The sequence below is a fragment of the Zosterops lateralis genome (assembly GCF_965231275.1).
Source record: "Zosterops lateralis genome assembly, chromosome: Z".
NCBI lineage: Eukaryota > Metazoa > Chordata > Aves > Passeriformes > Zosteropidae > Zosterops > Zosterops lateralis.
Window position 1 is genome coordinate 48,137,615 of NC_139800.1, and position 22,316 is coordinate 48,159,930.

General features: G+C 43.3%; 2 protein-coding genes across 2 annotated transcripts in view; one reads left to right on the plus strand and one right to left on the minus strand.

Moving 5' to 3' along the window:
- Window positions 1–100: 100 nt before the first annotated feature.
- TSTD2 (thiosulfate sulfurtransferase like domain containing 2) lies at window positions 101–12,707 on the minus strand (the record flags this gene model as incomplete). The annotated part of the gene is made up of 9 exons (XM_083883686.1): window positions 101–2,927; window positions 4,222–4,360; window positions 5,258–5,416; window positions 6,032–6,150; window positions 7,468–7,573; window positions 9,451–9,576; window positions 11,234–11,342; window positions 12,242–12,534; window positions 12,606–12,707. The coding sequence occupies 9 exons, from the start codon at window positions 12,705–12,707 to the stop codon at window positions 2,668–2,670; spliced, it is 1,413 nt and encodes a 470-aa protein (XP_083739812.1). The 3' UTR covers window positions 101–2,667.
- Window positions 12,708–13,005: 298 nt separating this feature from the next.
- Window positions 13,006–22,316, plus strand: part of NCBP1 (nuclear cap binding protein subunit 1) — a 30,541-nt gene continuing 21,230 nt past the window's right edge. The window contains exons 1-10 of the mRNA XM_083882861.1: window positions 13,006–13,049; window positions 13,165–13,250; window positions 13,935–14,035; window positions 15,010–15,166; window positions 16,199–16,306; window positions 16,832–16,953; window positions 17,461–17,530; window positions 18,890–19,105; window positions 19,996–20,093; window positions 21,385–21,448. Coding sequence (XP_083738987.1) covers window positions 13,016–13,049; window positions 13,165–13,250; window positions 13,935–14,035; window positions 15,010–15,166; window positions 16,199–16,306; window positions 16,832–16,953; window positions 17,461–17,530; window positions 18,890–19,105; window positions 19,996–20,093; window positions 21,385–21,448 — 1,056 coding nt within the window. The 5' untranslated portion in view covers window positions 13,006–13,015. The remainder of the gene's footprint in view (window positions 13,050–13,164; window positions 13,251–13,934; window positions 14,036–15,009; window positions 15,167–16,198; window positions 16,307–16,831; window positions 16,954–17,460; window positions 17,531–18,889; window positions 19,106–19,995; window positions 20,094–21,384; window positions 21,449–22,316) is intronic.

Genomic DNA, 22,316 nt, shown 5'->3' on the forward strand with positions numbered 1-22,316 from the left:
TCCAGGTTCCTCAGCTGATCCTCACAGAGCTGTTTTGCTGCAGGATACACCTGACAGCTGAGAGTGGTGCAGCAGAGACAGGTAGTGCTGAGGCATCAGGCCGTGTGGTGAAATGCTTTAAGCTGTGCAGCAATGGAGCTACAAAATGGTGATAGTTAAGAGCAAATGTATCCCTGTTTGGCCCAGCAGCTCCCTGGGAAAAGGGAGAAAAGCCATTTGGTGACTGCAGCATCTGGCAGTGACAGGCTATCCTGCTGAAAACTCTTTCCTCTCCTGGAGCTCATGTGATTTCTCTCAAGCATGACCACTGCGATGCCTTGATGCCACCACATAGCTTTTCACATGGGAAGTCCTTATTTGCATTAATCTGACAAAACTAACCCAGAAAACAGGACAGAGAGCCCCTTATGGGCTAACTTGCAGGAAGCAGATTAAGACAGTCTCTTATCCCCTTCTCTGCTCTCTGCAGCAGAGAGAACATGGCTTTATGGGACTCCTATCTGTACACCTCAAATCCTTCTCCTCCCTTGCCTTAGTGCAGCAAGGACCAGAAGAGGCCTCATGGCTCCATTCTGCCTTTGAGGTAGAATCTCCAGGTGCAAGGAGCTCTCAGGAGAACTGTAACTCGGTATGCAGTCTACCATGTGGCAGACTAGCTCGGTTTCAGTGTTTATCCAGCAGAATTAAGCACCTCCAGCATAACATGTGAAGCATATTTGTGCAGTACTTAAAAAAATTAATGGAAGCACTAAAAGCTATTTATCATAGATGTTTCAGAAATTTAGATATAAAATATAGTTGTTGCCATCCTGTACTGTTAAGTGATACAGAAGCAGCGTAACAAATTCATTACAGTGTTCCAGACCTGCTGATAGACTGAATTACAAAATTGTGTTCTTTTTAGCCTAACACAGGAAGATCATGGGGCAATCCCCATCAGTGCTTTAGACCAGACCCGTGAGTAGAGCCTGCATGTTTCTTCACAAATACTCCAGTCCTAAAACCACAGAGGTGAACTGGACAGCAGGGACCATGAAGCCAGAGAGACATTGGCACTGCTCAGACTTCTGCTGAAGGTGTCTACTGATGGGAATTTCCTAATTTCTTCTCAAGGATGGGTTGTTTACTATTAAATACTATCCTAGAAAGATTCCCAAGGTAAATATTCCTAAACTCCAGGGTTTTGCCTCATTAATGGAACTGTCATGAGGACAGTTGATGAACCGTTGATTTCATGGTAGCAATACTGGAAGCAAGAAGAAATGTTTGTCATGGCTTTAATGGAACCAATGCCCATATATTTAAGTTGCCAGTCAAGCCAACAATGAGGCCTTGCTGAATTAATAGCACCATGGGAGAAAGGTACAATCTATATGAAAATAACACAGCCCTGTCATTAGGCAGCCTAAGAAACCATTTTTTTGCTTTCAAAAGCATTTGCCAGTTAAAAAACCCCAAACCTATTAACTTAGATGTCCTAATGACTAACTGTTTAGTTCCCAGAATGACAGTAGATTTTGAAGATATTTTTCAGTCAAGACACATCTTCCACACTATTAATAAATCCTTTCTGTTCTACCGCATCAGGCACACAATACAGCACATTGGGCAGTATTTTAAGTTCATCTGCTATAGATCCCTTTCAAAGACAATTTCTCCACTAACAAATGCTGAAAATTGCATAAACATCTTGCAGCTTTTAAAAAACTCAACTCATGTTTAAAAAGCACAAATGCTCTCCAGAACTTGAATCATTTAACTTGGATAAAGGATCTTGCAGTCTGCCCATAGCTGTTGCTGACATTTATGCACACATGCATCACTTCCAGTGCCATGATGCTGGTTTTTTGACAGTCTCTCTGCTCCCCTCTTTGTGTGCTTGTTTAAATATGCTTCAAGCTGTCAGGTTTTTTTAGTGCAAGCAGAGCTGAGCCCGGCATATTTCATACACTGACAAGTTGAGGGGAAAAAACACTTCCCAGGGAGACTGAGCACTGGAAAGACTGGGTTTGCTGTTCATCCTACAGGTCACACAAGTATGGCTGGGCGAGAAGTATCTCTGGGCCTTTGTTTCAGCTCCTTATGCTGCCTTCAGCCAGTTTTAAAGGAGAGCTAAGTCAGTAATTTCGGGTAACTGCCCTGCTTCTCACCGGTATAAAGCAAAAGATGCCGGTCGATGGCGTGCATGTGGAATATATCTTCAGGATCTAATCTGGTTACATACCCACACCAAATTGATAAATCTGCTGTTTGCACACCTTACTACATGCTATTGAAGCAGATGCGTGATCCTTGGAGAGGTCATACAGGTTGATCTCCATGCAGGAAGAAAAAACCGGAATTGTTCTTGAATTCCTTCAGTCTCTTTTGAATTGTGAGCAGCTCTGTCACATTGCAGATACTCTGCTCCAAAATCCCCATGGTAAAGGCCACACTACAAGGCTGTACCCAGAGAGAGGAATCTTGTAGTGCTGGTGATGGATTGGGCACTCTGGTAATTTACAGGCAAGTAATGGATTGTTTTCAGGGCATATTGAAAGGCAGCATGAACAAGACTTTCCAAGCCAACATATTTTCATAATTTCCAAACCTAACTGATTAACAGATAGAAATCTGGTTACAGAAGCCCTTCATATGAGCACATGCCAGATTAACCAACGAAACAGCTTAATCTTTTCCTGTGTCCAGCATCCTTGGTGAGCCATGTTCAATTGGTACCCTTGGCCGTCTCCTTGTACATTCACATTCCTCTTTAAGTGTCTGTCCTGAAGCCCTTGAAGCCACCTTGAGCTCCTTCTCTTGACAAACAGGACAGCAAGCTGTAAGACCTTTGTTGCAACAACTTGGACATGTCAGGACAAGCTGCCGGCAGTGCTGACTGGAACAAAGTTTATATTGGTCCCAGAGCACCCCACAGTATCTGCATGCTGGAGGGAAGAGGAAAATAAAAAGTTAACACCCATACTGCTCTGGCTGTTCCCTTGCAGAGGGCTTGCCAAGACACCAGGGGGCTGCCAGCTCTCATTAAAGTGGCTATTGTCTTGCAGGTTTTTAATTCCTGTTTAGCTTGATCTTCTAGAATCTAGCTCATTTTAAAATATTTTTACATACTTAAGACAGCTTTCCCTCTGGAAAAGAGGTGAATGCTCACTGGTGCTTTCTCTATCTCTGAATTAGACAGATTTAGAGATTCTTACTGCCAAGAGAAGACATGCAGGTGGCAACTAAGCCAGTATACAGGAATGTCACCTGCTGAGTGACATGGAACCTCTTTTCATCTACAAAAAATGGCTTGTGCAGACAGGATGCCATTTGCAGTCCTGGTAGAGTCCTTCCAGAACATCAAAGGTTTTAACTCTTTAACTGAAAGCTACAGCCCAGTTTTAGCAGTACCAAGAAGGTACATACCACAGCACTTCCCCTTGAAACTTCTGTAGGGATGGCTGTGATGTATCCAGTGTGTGTTCTGATTCCACACCAAGTCAGGCCCCTTCAAGATGTATAGAGTAATTGCAGAGGAGGAATGGGAGGTTATGCTTGAAAGGTTATCAACTCAGAGAAAAAACAGCACTGCTTCCTTAAAAGAAGGGCTAGAGCTAAATTCCAGATACTTGTATCTGGCAACGGATAGCAAAGTAAGAGATTACTTTATTTGCAGTAATTGAAGAGCAATCCCAGCCAAATCAGGCAATGTTCTTAACAACTTTAACTAGAGGCCACTGAAATTCCATTGGATATAGAATTTCTTAAGCATGGTAATAACAAACTGCTGTAGAGCATAGTGCCACTACTCTCCTAATACCTTGAAGTCTTCGTTGATATTCTGTGAGACTGCTAGAGCAGAGGACTGCTGGCAGCAGGAGAACCAGTTAAGACTTTGGTCACTTGGTCAACCACAGCACTGTGGGCAACAAGCAGGTAACAACAGCTGTAGTGCTGGACTTAAATCTCCACAGGTGCAGATGGCTCATAACAGGGGATACTTCCTTCTACTACTCCAGTTTTAGTGAACTCTCGTTAGTGACCCCCTTTCCTCTCATTTCTGTTTTATATGTTAAAGCCACAGTGCTGATAGTCATCTCGAGAAGTGACAGCACTACAAGATCAAACCAAGTATGAGGAAAAACTACACAGGCCAGTTTGGCTGTCCCTATCCTGCACGCCTCTGGAAATGATTTCAATAGCTTCCCAGCCTTCTTCACTTACATTATCTAGTCCTACCTGAGATGATATCTTCATTGGAACAAATGGCGTAACGATCATCAAATACAAACAGCTTCCCCCTGTAGAATCCATCTGGAAACTCTTCTAGGTACTTGTGAATTCCACCTTTTAGCTGGTAAACTTCTCTGCACACTGCCTGTTTAAAGCATATACCAGAAAAGCTGAAGGAGACCACAGCAGTGGTGGTGTACCAGAGTTCCTAAAGCAAATGCTGTAAATGCCAGGGGTCAGTGAAAAGCAGCAGCTTCTCAGTGACCATCAGATGGCAGCATGTGCAGCCAAGCTCTAGGCAGTGCCACCAGGGAGTACCGGGCATTTTTGTTGGCACAAACCCAACTCTTCATTTAGTGTTAGACTCAAAAGAAGCTGGTAACCTCCTCATCTGAGGAAGGTGTGCTGCATGACAGATCAGCTACTTTTAAACCTCCATGAACTTCCTATTCAGGTTTTATTTAGTTAACAGTTAGTAGAAGCAGAATTTCACAGGGTCCACATTGATGCAGCGGAAAAATCCCCAAGGTTTAAATATCTGGAGAAGCTTTGTGTACTGTTCCCTTGATCCTTGAGAGAAGGACCCAGGAGAAGAGTGAGATGGGAATTTTCGAACACAATTAGAGCAATGCACTGTGCTGGATTTAGTTCCGCAACACTGGGAGAAACACTGACTGGCTAATTTTCACCACTCTGAGATGCTCAAGCTGTGCAGTAATGACCACAGAGCATAACCTAGACAGTCTGTGGAAACACTGCAGAGTATTTTCAAGCCCTCTCAAGTTCTACAAATACCTTTTCTCAGGAAATGGGTTATGTAATTATCTTCTCTGCTGTGACACTAGTCATCACAGGTCATACTGAGCCACACTGAACTATGCAAGTCCTTGACAGACAGCATGAGACAAGCACATGTCAGATGCATTTATCTCCCCACTTGCGTTCCACAGTTAGTGCACAGTAAGCATTCACCAGCAAAAGACAGGTGCCCTCCAAGCAACCTCAAGTCCCTGACACTTGTGCCCCCAGAATGACATCTTACCTTGCTCCTGAGGTAAGCAGAGCCTCTTTCACAACGAATGCCTCCAGTGCAATACATCAGTACACGCTTGTCTTTAAAAAGCTCCAGGTTTTCATCTACATAGCTTGGAAAATAGCTGAACTTCCTGATATCTGGAGCCAGACAGCCCTGGAAATGTCCCTGCAATTACAACAGGTGGCCATGCTACCGGTTAGAAGCACTGTGATGGGTAAGGTCTGTGCCTCAAACTAGAGGAAGTAACAAACCTTTGGGCTGGAATATTCAGCTCACTGCAGCTGTTTCAGGCAGCTCCTCAGCTGCATTTATGCATCAAAACATATGTTAAAATCTGTAGGAGGATTCTGGACACAGCAAGTCTCCTCATCGAAACAAAGAAGAGAGAGCTAAGCAGAACTGTCAGAGAGAGGACAAACCACAACAGTGTATGAGGGGTGGTGGTTGTGACAGCCCCTTTCTTTTTGACAGATGGGACAAGACAAAAAATGCTGAAAAACATCCCTACAAATTATGCTACTTCAAACATTCATGCTCACATTGTATGGACCATTTCATTTTCTTCCTGCCCCATGCTGTCTAAGCACTTGGCCAGGCAGGCTCCATCCTGAGTTGCTGAGGTTCACTACTGTTTGTGTCTAACATTCATTACTAAACTGCACTCTGTACACATCACAGTCAATCTGGAGTATGTAATCTCTTCTAACAGCAAGGTTACACCCTCACAATCGTAAATACTTCACCCCAGCACCTGTAAAGAAGCAGGCAAGCAGCACTTACTATTTTACTTTCATAGAAGTTCCGGCAGTCCAGCAAGATGGTATCACTTTGTCCTTGAGTGGCCTGAGACAAATACTGTTCTACTTCTCTATGAAATTCCTGAGGGGATAAATGGATTCCTTTAACAAAACAAAACAAAAAAACAAAAAAGAGGGAGGGAGGAAGAGAAGTGAGAAGCAGACCTATGAAACAATGTCACATATGAGATCACTGATCCAGATTCTTGTCAGATTTAAAAAAAAAACTTTTTTGTGATTGATCACAGACTTTTCATCCCAACTCAATCAGACAAGTTTATCCGTGTTTGGCTTCCTATTGTCAAATGAAAGAAAACACAACACTCTTCCATACGACAGAAGATGCAGCAGACAGGTACTTATCTCTATAATCTTTTTTTGCATCCCCCAGCTACTCTTACTGCTGTAGAAGAAGGAGTGACATTCTACTTCTCTCTGCTCATTTGTCATTATATTTGTAGGTGCAGAAATACAATTTTTTAAATTAAACTCTTCTTGATAACAATGGAAAATTTCCATAAACATTACTTGCAGTAATCCATAAAATACTACTTTCAGTACAACTTCAATTTACATGAAGTTTCTCAACTTTCAGGGCTTAGGACTCTTAATCTACTGAAAAACTAGAAAGCTCCGCCAGCATAAATCCTTTACTGTATTAGAAAATACACCTACAAGCAACCTGCCAGAGTAATAGGAACCATCTCCATAAAATGCTGCAAAATAGGAGGAAAAAGGGGAAAAAAGGAAAGAAATAGCCAAACATACACCCCACAAACTGGAATATATAAATATAAATACCAAAAAATGGGAACAAAAATAATCCTCTTCCAAACCCACAAAAAGATGCTGTAGAAGTTTGGCACTAACAAACCTCTTGTTGGAAAAAAAAGCCCAAAGCTGCTCTGTTAATTGCTATTTCCTGCACTCCTGCTTACCACCTGTATAAGCATCCTTAGAGCAAATCCACAGCCAGGAACACCTTATCAGGCATAATCCACACTAAGCAGCTACAGTTACCATAAAACATATGCAGTCAGATGGAGCTCATGCAGAACTTGGATCTGCTCAGTGCAAAAGGCAGGAGCATGGCTGCTGGCTCCAAAACAAGTGAAGCCAAGTAAGCAGTCCCTACGCCACAACAAGGTAACTGCTTCATGTCATCTCAACTTTCCTACAAAACCTTAAGTTAATTTTGAAATTTTCTGAGGCAGCTATACACTTGGCTAGCCAAAATTTGATCCAGCAAATTCTCTGCACCAGTAGCTTTTGACTACCAGTGAGATATTAAATTCTCTGTATCTATTTCTCCCGTGTCCCAGCTGTCGTGCAAAGGGAAGTATTTTAGATGAAGGTATTTTACTCTTCACTCACCTCTCACTTGGGTGAGAGGCTTTATTTTTCATTACATATACTTACCAGTTTCCTTATAAGACACTATCTTTGGATCAATGCCCATAGGTACAATTTCTTTGAATACTCCAACTCGAAGGTCTGGGAAACAGTGAGCTCCTCCTGCACTGGTCTAGGAAATCAAACACAAAAACAATTAACCAAAATTTACCTAGTGTCCAAATTAAAATTACCTACTCTCTTTAATTCTACAGCTCATTAGAATATGAAAATATCTTTGTGGCTGAGGAAAAGAAATGTCTTTCCTGCTGAAATTCACACTCTAAATTCTGATATTCAGGCAGTGGATCCCTAACATGACCTGGAAGTCAAGTGTCTTAGGCCCAATGACTACTCTGCAGGTGAGACAGACAGCATTTGGTTGGAAGTGCAGGGATGTAGACCAAATCTTAGCCAGAAACATGTTACAAGTGCTGATCACGATAAAGTTGAGGCCCCTACAAAAGAATGCTGATCCTGACAGGAATATTAAATAACATCTCCAGTAAGGGGTCATGTTGCCACATCCAGGCCCTGCAGTTCTCTTCATGCCTCTGGCACTGGACACAAGCACAGCTGTGCCTCCAGTCATGACATGTGTGATGGGAACTGCAGTGTTCATGCATGTGAAGGTGATGTATGGGAGGTCAGCCAGATGCAAAATTTGTTAACAGTGGAAGCTGGCACCTCCCCCTCTCCCCAAACTCAAGTGTGGGATTTCCCATTCAGAAGTCCTAGTAAGCCCTTTTTAGAGACACCCCTACTGCAGGCTACAGGGAGTGACAATTTCTGCAGGGCTGAGCCTCAAACACAGCTTAGGCACCATCAAGTCTATAAACACTCAAAGAAAAGTGCAGTGCTGTGCAGTACTGTTCCAACTATTATAGAAATCAGTCTGCAGGAACTGTAGTGGCCACTGGGCACATTCAAAGCCCCAAGCACAGTCCTCACTCCTCTATCCGAAGTCTCCATGGCACAGCAACCTGAAAGCCTCACTCACTTGGGCATACAACACTCGGGAGGAATTGTCAGGCAGCAAATACCATAGTCCACTAATGTATGAACACTGACGCCCAGAGAGATCGTGCAAGGTTGAAGATTTTGCCAAGGTCAGGGTAAAATTCCATCCCTATTCTGTTTTTGCATCTACATATGACTGTAACTAACAGAACTCCTCTTGACATTCAGCCAAGCATAACAGACACTTATAAAGCTAAGACTGAATCATCGCTGCAGCTCAGCACAGAATTTGAGTTTCCCAAGTTTCACTAACTCCTTTGATCTAGTTGCTTATGAAAAAATGATAGCACTCCCTGCAAATAAAACTGCAGAGAAGAGCTGCTACTTAAGCAGTTTTGCTTCCTTGCAGAGAAACCAGAACCTACACTGCTTGGCAGCCAAAGCCACCTAACAGAATGCCATACAGTGCCACCAGCCACTGCTGCCCTCACCACGTGAGGGCAGCAATCAGTAAGCATGGCACTAAGTGAAGTAGGAAGAAACCTCTTGACAGTCCCTGTGTCTTCTCTCTGGAAGATACCCAATCCATGGAACTGACAGTGCGGCTATATGGACACCAAAGCCTGCACGAACCTAAATCAGTAGTACTGCTTTCAGTCAAGGATCTCAAATCAGGGTGAAGAGGACAGAATGCAAACCCTTTGCTGGGCTAAGTGTATGTTGTGATGCCTGCTCAGTCTGGAGTAAATACTTATTGCAGAATAGTGGGGCTTAAGCACACTCCCTCACTCACCTGTATAGCAGGGCTTTGTGGCTGCACCCACAGCTGCCAAAGCTTGTAGCAGCTGATATCACTGCCAATAGAAACTCCTAATTCTGGCAAAAACCAGCAAAAGTTTTTGATACAGTTGAGATCCACCAACACAGGAAAGTAGTAGGGGAGCAGAACTGCTACAGCAGACATAACACTGTCAAGAAGGAAAATACTTATTTCTTGAAAATTAAATTACCTGCATTAACAAAGTCTATGTAAAAACTGTGTTTTCATACCTTGAAATCCTCTTGACACAAAATGTTTTTGAACAGAGGCTGGGAAAGCATAACTTTAATGTAGAGACTGGTAGCAACTTTGCTTCCACCAACTGTCCCATTAATCCCTTCTGAAGCAACTCGTACCTAGAAGGCAAGAGAAGAAACTGGGGCTGAGCCTTAGTTACAGCAAAACGGACCATAGTGAAATCAGCAAAATATGACTGGGTGACAAAGGGCAGGCACAGGAGTATGTTCAGAAAGAGACTACTGAATAGGGAAGGAAAATATGGTTAGACTGAAGTAGAACATAAAGACAATATACAGGAAAAAAGCCCTCAACAATCCAGTAATCACTTCTGAGCCATTTTAAAATAATCACATCAGGACAGTCAGAAAAGTCCACTCAATAATCAGACAAATGCTGTATAAACAGCAAAACTGCTGTCTCTAAGTCCTGCCATCAGCATTAGAATTCTCACTGGAAGTTGCCTCAGAAAGAACAATAGGCTTGTGCCCCATGACTCACACTAAAAGAGCTAAAAAAGAAAATGTGAATATGCATAGCATTGTATCTAATATTAAATCTCAGGATGAGTCATTTTATCTCCAGCACTGACAAATGAACAAAAGCTCTGAAGTGGGGGAGGGGGAAGGGGGAAATATTGAATAGAAGAAGCAAGGAAAAAACCAACTGACTGGGAAGGTAAATGCTGTACTTGTCTTGGAAATAAGATTTAAAAAAAGAAAGAAAAGAAACTCAAGCAAAACACCAACAACCAGGCAAGACAGCTGAGCAGAAAAAGGAGTGAATCCATGACAATATTTCACCCCCAGCCCTGTGCTGATGTACCACTGGCAGAGAGCAAGAAGCTGCTTTGGAAGACAAGTCACAGATAAAAGGAGTCTCCTGCTCCATGTTTCCCTCCTTCTCCCCACAGATTGCCTAAGGCTAAAATTCACCTTTTCCCACAGCCTCCAGAGGCCAGCTACACAAGCAATGCACATCCTTGTTTTAGTCTGCCAGGAATTAAGAGAACAGACTGTGCAGGAATAAGAACTGCTACGTTACGGTGTGTCTAAGGTGCTGGCTGCTCTCACCTAATTCCCCGGCAGCGTGGTTTACGGCTCGGTGTAGCCCCTCTGACTGGGAGCCCACTGTGCACTGAGGAGGGAGGACACAGGTGACCAGTGAGTGGAGCAAGCCCAGACCCATGCCACCCCTCCAGCTTGGCCTTCATGAAGGCTGCGCTGTGCTGCACATGCCCTTTAGCCACAGGACACACCCAGCCTGCCAATGCTAAATGAGACAGCAGCATGCAGCTCCCTGCTGACACCACTGGTTAAGCCACTTTCATTTCCTGGTCATTATCTAAAAGTGCATCACAAATTTCTCATGTGACTGTCCTTTCTGATTGACGGCAGGTGTGATAAAGAGACTCATTTTCCTGTTTCCATGTGTAACAGAGATGGAAATGAGATAACGCCTGCAAGGACAGGGTCTGCACAGTGTGCTGTCTGTGAGCATCACTCAATGCCAAACAACCCAAGCTTCCCTGCATAAAAAGGGACACAAAATTATCTGTATTTCATTGTATTGTCTGTATCTTTTGTTGTGATAGCTCCTAAACAGAATTCTAAAAGATACATTACCAAGTCCGAGTGCCTCTCTTAATGGGATCATAAAAGACTATCACTTCCTGGTGCAAAACACACCTAGTTCTCCACATACCCCATCAGCCTGCACTAAATAAAGATGTGGTGTTTGTTTCCTTAAGAATAGAACTATTGCTTGAAACCTTACCTTGCCAGTGAGATGTAGATGCTGACACAAAGCCTTTTGCCAAGCACAGAGTTTCTCTGGATCCATCACCTCACAGTAACAGTAATAGAGAAGTACTTCTCCCACCTGGCTGCCCACAACATGGCAAAGGTAAGCAAATAGAAATAGAATGTTAAGAAAGAACAAAATTATACTATTATACTATTACACTATTAGCAGTAATCAAAATTCAAAAAACAGACTATTTTCTTCCGGCAGATGTGTAAAACCCTCAAACAAACTTTGGAGGTATCAGCACTGCTGGTTTTGATTTATTTCAAACAGAAGGAATGTTAACCAAAAAAAGCTCCCACACTTGTAATTTTCAGGACTGGTTATAAAATTAGCTCCTCTGTACTCTCACTGCCAGTGGCCCATGACATGCTGTCCCCACACACAGAACACAAGAATTGCCGACTTTTGTGCACACAAGCATGCCATTAAATGCTCACTTGGCCAAAATGGCACTTGAAAACTCAAGCACTTGAGCTATCTAAATTTAAAAAGCCAAAATATTTTGTGATATTGTGATATTGCATGCTTCCACATTCTGTGCGGCACAGGCTGAACTCAGTCAGTCAGAAACATTTCTGTGAACCTTCTCTGTAACTAAATGAGCCCCCGAGGAACCTGAACGAGCAGCAGAAAGGAACTCGTGCAGAGCATATCTTGCTGTTCTGCTTTTTTCTGTTGTAGTCCTTCCTTACAGCTGTCAATCTGTCAAGCAACACTCATACAGGTCTGCTTTAATAGCACAGAACGATATAGCTCGGACAGTTCAATCCACCGTTAAAAACTGCAGTGGATCTAACTCTTTATACAAAAGATACCCAAATAACCCAAAGATCTACAGGAACATTGGGGAAGACTCTTACTGTACCTTGGGAGTGTCGCTTGACTGAATCTCATACGAAGTACTACTGGCAGATGATTAAGTGAAGCCGAGTACCCCACTCCCAGGCCTTCAGACCGCCTGAGGGGCTTCCTTACCTTGTCAGCTCCTGATGGCTGAGGTGGCTGGTGTCCGGGAGCACCCAGGAGATCTCCGGGCTGCTGCAGGAGTGCCCGCTGGGCCGGGCCCCGCTGCCCGCGGCCTCCGCCGGGCCGGGGCCGAGCGCGGCCTGCCGCCCCAGGTCCGCCGAGTGGTGCAGGGCCACGTGCCTGTGGATGCCGGGCAGCTCCTCGAACGCCTGCCGGCAGCACCGCCACCGCACGCCCTCTCCGCCGCCGGGACACCGCGCCGCGGCCGGCACCTCCTTGGCTTTGACGAACAGGGAGAAGGCCTGGAACCGCAAGCGTCCGCGTTACCGGGGTTACAGCGCCGCGCCCGGCCCCGCGCCCGGCCCCGACCCACCTTCCTGCGGGCGGCCGCGCGCTGCTTCCTGCCCGCCGCGGCCCCCTCGGCGCTGCCCCGCGGCGAGCCCGGCCCGGGCGGCGCCGCCTCGCCCGGCACCATCTCCGCCTCTCCGCCGGGAAGCGCCCGCTCCGCTCCGCTCCACCCCGCCCTCTCCCCCCTGCCCCGGAAGTGCTGGCGCTCCGCGGGGCAGCGGGCGGGAGGCGCCGGGCCCGCCCCGGAAACGGCGCGGCCGCGGGCGGGGAAGCAGCGCGCCTGCTCGGCCCGCGCGGGGTGTCTCGGCCCGGCGTTTCCCGCAGGTCCGCGGCGCTCCTCCCGCTCCTCAGCGCTTCCCACCGCCTCTCACCGCCCCTCAGCGCTCCTCATCGCCCCTCGCCGCTCCCCGCCGCCCCTCCCCGCCGCTCCCCGCCATGTCGCGGCGGCGGCACAGCGACGACAGCGATGGTGAGCCCCGCGTCCCCCCGGGTGGCCCGGCAGAGAGGGGGGATTGGGCGGGAGGGGGGAGCGGCGGGGCTCCCGCGGCGCCCGTAACGCTGCGCTCGGTGTGTCGTTGGAGCAGGGCAGCCCCACAAGAGGCGGAGGACGTCCGAGCCGTCGGAGATCGAGGAGAGGCTGGAGTCGCTCATCTGCAGGGTGGGAGAGAAGGTAGGCGGGCCGGCCCTCGGCGGGTTAAAGCCTTGTTTCCCTCCCGGGCCTGGCGCGGGACCGCTCCGTCCGCGGGAGCGACCCTCAAAAGAAAATACTTATTTTATGAGATGGATGGAAAGTTGCCGTTTTTTTGCGAAGCCACGTGCTGCGGCGGGCAAGAGCTTAAATGGTAGCGTGGTGTTTCCCGGGCAGCGATAAACGGCCCGAGAATAGTTACCTTTGTATCTAAAGGTGGTGTTGCTGATTCTGCCAAAGATGCGAAAGGATTCCTGGCCTGCCTGCGGCACACGTTTCCAGTCTCGACAATGGGGCTGATGGAGGAGGAGGTGGCAGAACAAGGGATGGCTGTGCTCTGAAAAACAAATGTTCTGCTTGGTGCTGTGCAGTTAATCAGTGCTGGGCCGCGCTACCGGGATGCTCCTGAGGTGATTTCAGATCCTGCATCCCTGGGGAGCGCTGCAGGTCCTAGCAGGGGGCGCTGGGCGGTCGGGTGCAGCTCTCATGAGCACTTGCTGCTCCTCTCAGGCACGAGAGAACAGATCTTCGCTGCTAATGGAACCGGAGTGTTGCCCTGTGAAATGAGGGGACATGAAAGGATGATCTTGTCCAGCTTCGTTGTCTTACACGTGAGAGTCGTTTTGCCTGGCTGATGATGAAACGGCTTTTTTATTTTCATTTTAGAGTAATTCATCACTGGAGAGCAACCTGGAGGGCCTAGCTGGTGTTTTGGAAGCTGATCTGCCAAATTACAAAAGCAAGATACTAAGAATATTGTGTACTGTGTATGTATTGAGGAGGTCTGGGAATATGGGATGTGCTTTCTTTGTGCATAAGTTCAGTGTTTGAGATAATTTAAAGACCATGAGTAGCTTTAGTTCCTGATTTCAAAGTTACTGGCTAATAGTTGTTTTCTGTAATGTTTTCTCACTGCTTTCTCTTCCCTGGCATTGATGTGCTCATGTTTTTGTAAGACCATTTGCTAGAGGAGAGGTGCTGGGAACGTGAGGAGCAGAAACCAGGCTCTCCGGTGGCTGCCAGCTCTCCTTCCTCACCCTCACAAAGTGCAAAGTGCTGGAACAGAGGTGCCATTGTCAGGGTCACTGAGTGGTATTGAGGGAGGGGTTCTGCAGGGTCGTTTGCAGTAAGTAAGAGAAGTCCAAATGAAGGAAGGGTGTGGTGCAGACTTTATAGCCTATGCTAAGGTTTTGCAGATACTTTTAAGTTTATTTTGTAGCAATATGTTTAATAAAAGGTAAGTAGTGTGCTTCCTTCCCCCATAGCAGAAAGACACTCCTGAAAGTACAGTTACATGCATACAAAAATGCTAGGGGAAAATTAGTTTTTTACAAAAAGGCCCTGGCCTTTTTGGTGGACCTGCCCTTCCCTGTGCTGTGTAATAACATTACTTCTAAACTGTGAACTTAAAACAAGTTCTTGCATTCTTGCAATATAATCTGTCACGGATATTACTTGTCCAGCCCTCTGGTGTACTCCGCAGTTAGATATAAATGAAAAGCAGATATTTTAGGTGTACTAGAAAGTGGCAACTGCCTTTCTGAATGTCTATGGTTAAAACAAAAAAAATGTTCTGTAGAAATTAACTGTGAGATAAAACTGTGAGATCACGTTTAGCTGTCTTTTCTCATTTCCTCATGAGACAAGTTTAACTTAAAACAAGCAGATTCTAAGATGCTATGCAGTGGCCAATTGGCACATGATGAATAAACAACTAACAGTATTTCTTCTTTTATGTCAGTGCACGTCTGCTACCAGAAAAGCTTACTGTTTACACAACATTGGTGGGGTTGCTGAATGCCAGGAACTACAATTTTGGCGGGGAATTTGTAGAAGCCATGATTCGTCAGCTTAAAGAATGTCTGAAAGTAAACATGTATAATGAAGCTGTGCATTTAGTAAGTGGAGTTTTGTTTGTCTGTTTCACATCCTTTTTCTTTCCTCCTTTCACGTTTTTGTTACAGAAGAGCTGAATCTTGCAATGTGTGTTACAGTGTCTATTGCCATCGATGTGGGGTACATTGTAAATATTCCAAGGGGAAATGTGTGTCATGTGAGAAATACTTTCTTCTTCAGGGGCAAGGACTCATATTACATTTGCAAAATTTACTTCCAACTGTCTCTTTTTCTCAGTGAAAAATTAAATTTGCATTAAACAGATATGCTTCTCGCTGCTTGTTCTTCAGTCAGATATAAAAGATGAAAGTTAATGTACTTTCCTAATATTCAGAGGTACATGGCAATCTTGTGGGTCCCATGAAAAAGAAATTGAAAAGAAAATGAACACTGCAGTTCTTAAAAGCCATTTTTGATGGCTGGTTTCATTCTCATGAGTGGTGAAGATCAAGCAGTCAGTTTTAAGTGCTAACTGTCCTTGAAACCATTTGTTCCATTCTTGCTGCTTATAGATTTTGTCTGCTGAAAGGTATTAAAACTTCAGCAGTGTCTGATTTAGAAGCCCACTGCCAAGTTCCCCACCGTCTTCTGAAACCCACTGGTGAAAATTAAGATTCTAGTCTAGAGACTGATATTCAGTCAACTATAGGATGCTTTTGCTAGTAAGATCTAATTGCTAGAATTTCTGTTATTTTAGTAATCTCAAACTGTATAGAATAGATAAAAGTACAAAGTTTTCTTCTGTAGTATCAGTTTGCCTATTTCCCGCCCTTGCTTAATTCGGAATATTATCCTTATGATGTTATTGCAGTTGGAGTGATTAAGGACATTATAATAAACATTATATTAGGCAGCATGTATCATGCTTGTCATTGCAGGCGAGTCTGTACAGTGTGCAGTATTTCAGCCTTTGTGGTACTAAATGAGTATTGTAATTCTATTGGTGGCTTGTTTTAATCATTTCAGTAATGTTTATTTGTTCTTGTGCAGCCAGTTTAAAAAATATTCATATAGAACATTTTTTTTCTCTTTAGGTGCGTTTTCTGTCTGATCTCGTGAATTGTCATGTGATAGCTGCACCTTCAATGGTAGCTATGTTTGAGAACTTTGTGGGTGTGACACAGGAGGAGGACGTACCCCAAGTGAGCAAAAGATCTGTAGGCTCTCTGGGCCTGTTTCACAATTTGTCTGTACCATTTGTTCTGTCCTTATGCTTAGAACAGGGAGGTGTTAAGGAGGGCAACCTAAATGGATTGACACACACTGTTTCCTGAGCATTAGTAAAAGGATTCTGTGGCAGTTGGGAAATAATGCATACAGTAAGAAAGTATAGTCCTTTATAGTGAAGTGGCTGAATTTAATTTATTTTACCTTACTCTGGCAATTGCAGAGTGCCTAGCTTTTCTGCTATATTGACAATATCCAGGAGAACGTTGAAAGTGATGCCATATATCCCATTTTTTAACTCTGTCTAATACAGTTCAAGTGAAAAATTCCACTTTTGAAGCATTAATATTTTTTCTCATGCCTTGCCTATCCAATCTGCAACTGCTGATCTTTACATTCCCCCAAAACAACTTGCTGATGTCTTAAATTAAAATGTGTGTGTACAAAATCTGCTGGAGCTTACTTGTATACTCAGGTTTTGGTATATTACCTTCCTGTAGGTGCGATGTGACTGGTATATGTTTGCATTTCTGTCATCTTTGCCTTGGGTTGGAAAGGAATTATATGAGAAAAAGGATGCTGAAATGGATCGTCTCTTGTCTCAGACAGAAAGTTATCTGAAGTAAGTTGTTACTGGTTAGAAACACTCTTTGGCATTTATTTAAGTGTGAAGTAATAGCGTTGATTATTGCTCACTTTAAAGTATTCTAAAGCTTAGGTGTGAACCATTTTGTGGGAGGAACGAAGTCCTAAAAATGCAGTAGGTGGAGAGATTTATGAATTTGAAAAGCTTTATGGTCTTGTCTAGTTTTAGGGTATGTTTAAAGGTCTTGTTCTGCTCATGCTGGAGCAGCTGGAGTTGTAAGTGTGCTCTTACTAGGAAGGATTGTTGCATTAGTGCTGTGCAGTGTCTGCTTTCTGTCTAGGTGCTTCAAGTTAATGTTGTCAAGATACTATAATAGAGATATTTTCAGTGATCACAAACCTGGTTTAATCTACTACAGTAGATTAAACCTGGTTTAATCTTCATCAGTTGGAGAGAATGAATAGTAGTACACTCACAATAAAAACAAAACTGCTGCCCTAAGTTAGTTTATTAAAGATCAGGTTTTCTCTCCTGTTTAAACAGACGCCGCCAGAAGATTCATGTACCCATGCTGCAAGTGTGGACTGCTGACAAACCACATCCACAAGAAGAGGTAGTTGGACTTTGCACTGCATTCCTTCAGAAAGTTGGAAAAATAATTTTTTACTAAGGTGTTCTTTTACCATGAAATTAGAAGCATCTCTAAGAGTGTGAATGCTTTGATTTGCCTGCCGTTTGCCGTTGATTCCAACAAATACTGTGTGGGGAATTCTTTTCCAAGTTTTGGGCCAAACTAAGAACTTGAGTTGAGTAAGGAGGGGACTCTGTTGTTTGTTGCAAGCCCCTGAGAAGTGTTACAAAGTAAATTGTCACGTTTGATTTTGAACTGCAGGTTGCAGGGCTTCATGTTAAAAGTACTTTTTGTGTGAAACAGAATGTACGTAATTTCTTACCCTTAAACGTTTTCCCTCTGCAAGAAAAAAACCTTTGTAGTGGCTTTGTTTTTTCTGAACTTTGGGAAAATGCTAAACAAATACATAGGAACTGTGTGCAGAAATTACTGTGCTATTTTTCTTTGCAATTAAGCCAAAAATACTGGAGATGAGAGGTGACATCTGGCTAGCTTAAAGTGGGATTTGGCTTTTTGTATATTCCTGAGGTTTTCTCTTTACCTTAACTTTCAGGACAAATGTTGGAAAGTGGGATCTATTTTTTGGGATATTTTGGAACTTAGTCCTTTTACATTCACAGATTTAGAAGTCACAGTCTTAAAAATTATCTTGTTAAACATAGTTTGGCCATTCTGATTATGATCAGTTTGTCTACATGAGCTTTTTGACAGCCCTAAATTATCTAAAGTATCTAAATTTTGTTACTTACTTCAGTAGAGGAGATATTAGCTGACTGTGTTTGAGACCCATAGTACTTGCAGAAATGACTGTTCACATCAGGTGCTAGTTGTTACTAGTTTTGTTCATGTTTGTAGTGTTACAATTTTAGTAAATGCAAAGCCCTTCCATGTAAAAATGTTTCTTGCAAATGTTATAACTTGAAACTTGCATGCAGTAAGGCCACAGGCCTCCGGACTTCTTGTAATAATTAAATAAAGCAAGGCTATTGCTAGTTGCACAGCTGTCAATGCCATCTCTGTGAGCATGCTGGGATATTATGACTCTTTTAATACTACCGACTGTTCACTACTGTAGTTTCACTGGGACTCCTGAGGTGCCTGTTGGTATTTTAAAAACTGCCAGCAGTTAAATTTTACTGACATAAGACTGTATGGACTTAGGAATAGTTCTTGCATTTAGAGTTCTTAAATTATTTGTTGGTTTACTGAATCAGCAATTTAAGAAACTTTGGTTTTTTCTGAATGTAGTATGGAATGTATACATTTCAGATAGTTGAGGAAACTGCCCTTTTTGTTCAGAAATTCAGCAGATCTAATGTTTCTCACCTTTTCTTTTCTCAGTATTTAGACTGCCTTTGGTCTCAGATTCAGAAATTAAAAAAGGACCGTTGGCAAGAGCGGCACATCCTGAGGCCCTACTTGGCTTTTGACAGTGTTCTGTGTGAGGCACTGCAGCACAATCTGCCTCCGTTCACACCCCCACCTCACACTGAAGATTCTGTATACCCGATGCCAAGGGTTATTTTTAGGATGTTTGACTATACAGATGACCCTGAGGTACGTGGTTGCTGTTGGGAATGGTGAGTGGATTTCACAGTTAGCTTCCTGGGGTGAAAATGTGATGTCCTCTCTCCCAGGACTGACAGTAGTTGGAAGGCCAGCAGCAGTTTGCTTTGGTACTTCTGCAGAAATGGACTAAGTGACCAAGATACTATAAAAAGCAAGTTTGAGAGGAGCAGAATTTAAGGAGTGAAATGTTGTGATGCTGTCATTTAGAGGACAATGTTGACTGAATTTGCTGATATATCTAGTAAAACTACATTCAGAGAGTTAGACTTTGCTTCCAAAAAGTTCATAACTCAAGTGTTTTTCTAAACTAGGTATTTGTTGCAATGTTTATCATCTCTTAACATTTGTTGAATGCATATTGTGGAACAGAGGAATGCAGGAAAAGAATATATATGGCTTTCCCCAAATGCTTTTATGCTTCCCTTTCGGAAGAGTCTGTTGCCTTTTACCTTCACTTACTGGCATCTGGTTTTTGCAGTGAAGAGGACCATGAGTGTGTATTCTTTCCACCCTATGGTTTTATCATAGTCTAGCTCGGCTGTGATTTTTTTTTCCCCAGGCTGCATGGTGGTAGCCTGTCCAGTGACTCCACAAAGCAAAGGAAGAAGTAGATGCTCTGTGAAATTAGAATCATGTTCTCTAATTTTGTACTTATCTCTTCTTGTAATGAGTCCTAGCATTCATTTTGTTTTAAACACGAGTGACTCAGGTTTGTGTAGAAATGTGTCATACCAGCTTTTCAGTTCTAAAGGATACAGGGCAGTTGAGACCTCATGGTGTTTATGTTGAAGTTGGACTACTTTTTTCTACCTGTGTATGTATAGCTTGCTGCCTGTGGTACCATTGCCTCTTCATGATTCTTTACTCTTTCTTACCAGGGTCCTGTCATGCCTGGCAGCCACTCCGTTGAGAGATTTGTAATAGAGGAGAACCTCCACTGCATCATCAAATCCCACTGGAAAGAGAGAAAGACTTGGTAGGAGGAGCTTAGTACTGGGGGACAGTGGCACTTTTTAAATGTTACCATGGCTTTGATGCCAGCAGGAATATGTCCTGCACGGGTTAAGCAAGAGCTCAAGATCAAACATTTCCTGAAGCTGGTGGAGAAAGTTTATTTGCTACATTTATCGGTGCTGAAACTGTTGCCTGGAATACTGTGTATCCATAACATCCAGATAACAGAGTCTGTGTAATCCAGAGGGCAGTGATTTCTTGGGAAGGGAATCCCTTGATAATGCAGAATGTGCTACAAAAAGTATGCAGACATGCCTTATTCCTCATGAGATCTCTGTGGAAAATGTGGTTGTGTTGTGCTTTCTGGAATGCTGATTAGCTGGGGCAGTGAGCATGGAGCTGGTTCATCTGCAGCTGACTGAGCATTGGTGTTTATGGACACCTCCTTGTTGTTCTTCCTGTGGGAATTACATGCCAGGGATAATTGAGTTCACTCTGGAGAGTCACTGCAGGGACAGATTTCGTAAGTTTCAATTCAGCTGTGCCAGGAGGCAGTCAGGGCACTTTTCTTCATTTCTGCCCAAACACTATCTGATGTGGGTAACTGATAAACCAAGATAGTTTGCCACAGCTGTCGCACTTCTGTATGAAAACTAGCAAATCCTTTATAATATGCATGAAATGGGCAGAAATAATGTTTTTTGGTGATGGCGTATGATAAGGTTTTGTGGTTGCAGCTGTTTCATCCAGCAGAAACTAGAAATTTGGTGGTGTCGGCATTACTGGGATAATCTTCATTAAGTCTCGGGAAAGTAAAAGACCAGGACAGATACAAGGTGTGCTAGAGAGGTAGTGGCTTACTTTGCACGAATGATAGATGATAATGACCTGATTAAAAGCATTTGAAACTTGAAAGTTTCTTATATAAGCCATTAGCTTATTTGTGCTTTCAAGTCATTCCAAACATTTAATTGTTTGTGGGTTGGTTTTTTTTTTCCTTTTTCATGTGCACATGCCACAATTACAGATCACTCTGACTTCTCTTGCTGGGTGTAGCAAGGATAGTGTTCAAGAGATGTTGCTGCTGCACAGAGAGTAGTACATTGTTACAGATTGGCGTTTAGGCAGTGGTAGAGAGTCCTTGTGCTCTGTGGGTTGAAAAAAAAAGATTTTGAAAGGATTATTGATTTGTTTGGTTCTGGTTTTATGGGAACTCTTGCCTAGAATTAAGCATTTTCTGTGATTCTCTTACTTGATTTTTATATCACATTTGTTGTGTTATGCTTGAATTAAATGTGCCTGTGGTTTTGCAGTGCTGCACAGCTGTTGAGCTATCCAGGAAATAACAAGATCCCTTTGAACTACCATATAGTAGAGGTATGGATTTTATAGATCACCTCTTTGGAGCTCCATCCATTATTTCATGACTAGCACATCCCTGATTTGGGAATCAACCAGAATTTTGTTAAATTCAACCAGTAGCTTTTAAATGAGCAGGTTATGTACAAGTCAAATGATAGGCTTGTGTTTTTGTTGTCATTTTAACTTGGTGCATTCATTTTTAAACTAAAATACAGGAGCAAATGTACACAAACTGAAATTCAAGAAACTCCATTTAAACATAAGAAAAATCTGTTTTTAATGTGAAGGTGATTAGGCATTGGAAGAGTTGCAGAAATTCAAAACCTAGCAGGACACAGCCCTAAGCAACCTGCTCTAGGTGACTCTGCATTATGCAAGGGGGCTTTGACTTGATGAGCTCCAGTTAGACTCAGCCATTCTGCATGATTATGTTTGGATCTTCTACATTATTTTGTCTTACTAGCCCTGAAAAGAACTTGTAGTGAAGTAGCAGCATGTCTCCTCCAGGACATTCTCCTTATTAGAGAAATCTAGATAACTGTTATGTGTACCAGCAGACTAGCATAGGTCTTCTTTTATTGCCTTCTTTGAAAAGAATGTTTTCAAGTTGCAGAGCTATGTAAAATTTCACTGATTTTCATGAAAAATTGAGCAGAATTAACAAATTATTGTAATAGCAACTTGTTGTATGAAGGCTTTATGAGGAAGTAACTGTAAGTATGAATTTCAGAACTAATTATGACAAGAAATAATCCTGTATATAATATTGATCTTAAAGTGGGATTAAGAATTCCTTTTGGCACCAGAAATGCCAAATATTCTGATTGCTGTGAAGTTGCATGAGTTTTGGTCACCTAGTTCTATTTTTTTACTTTGAATTCAG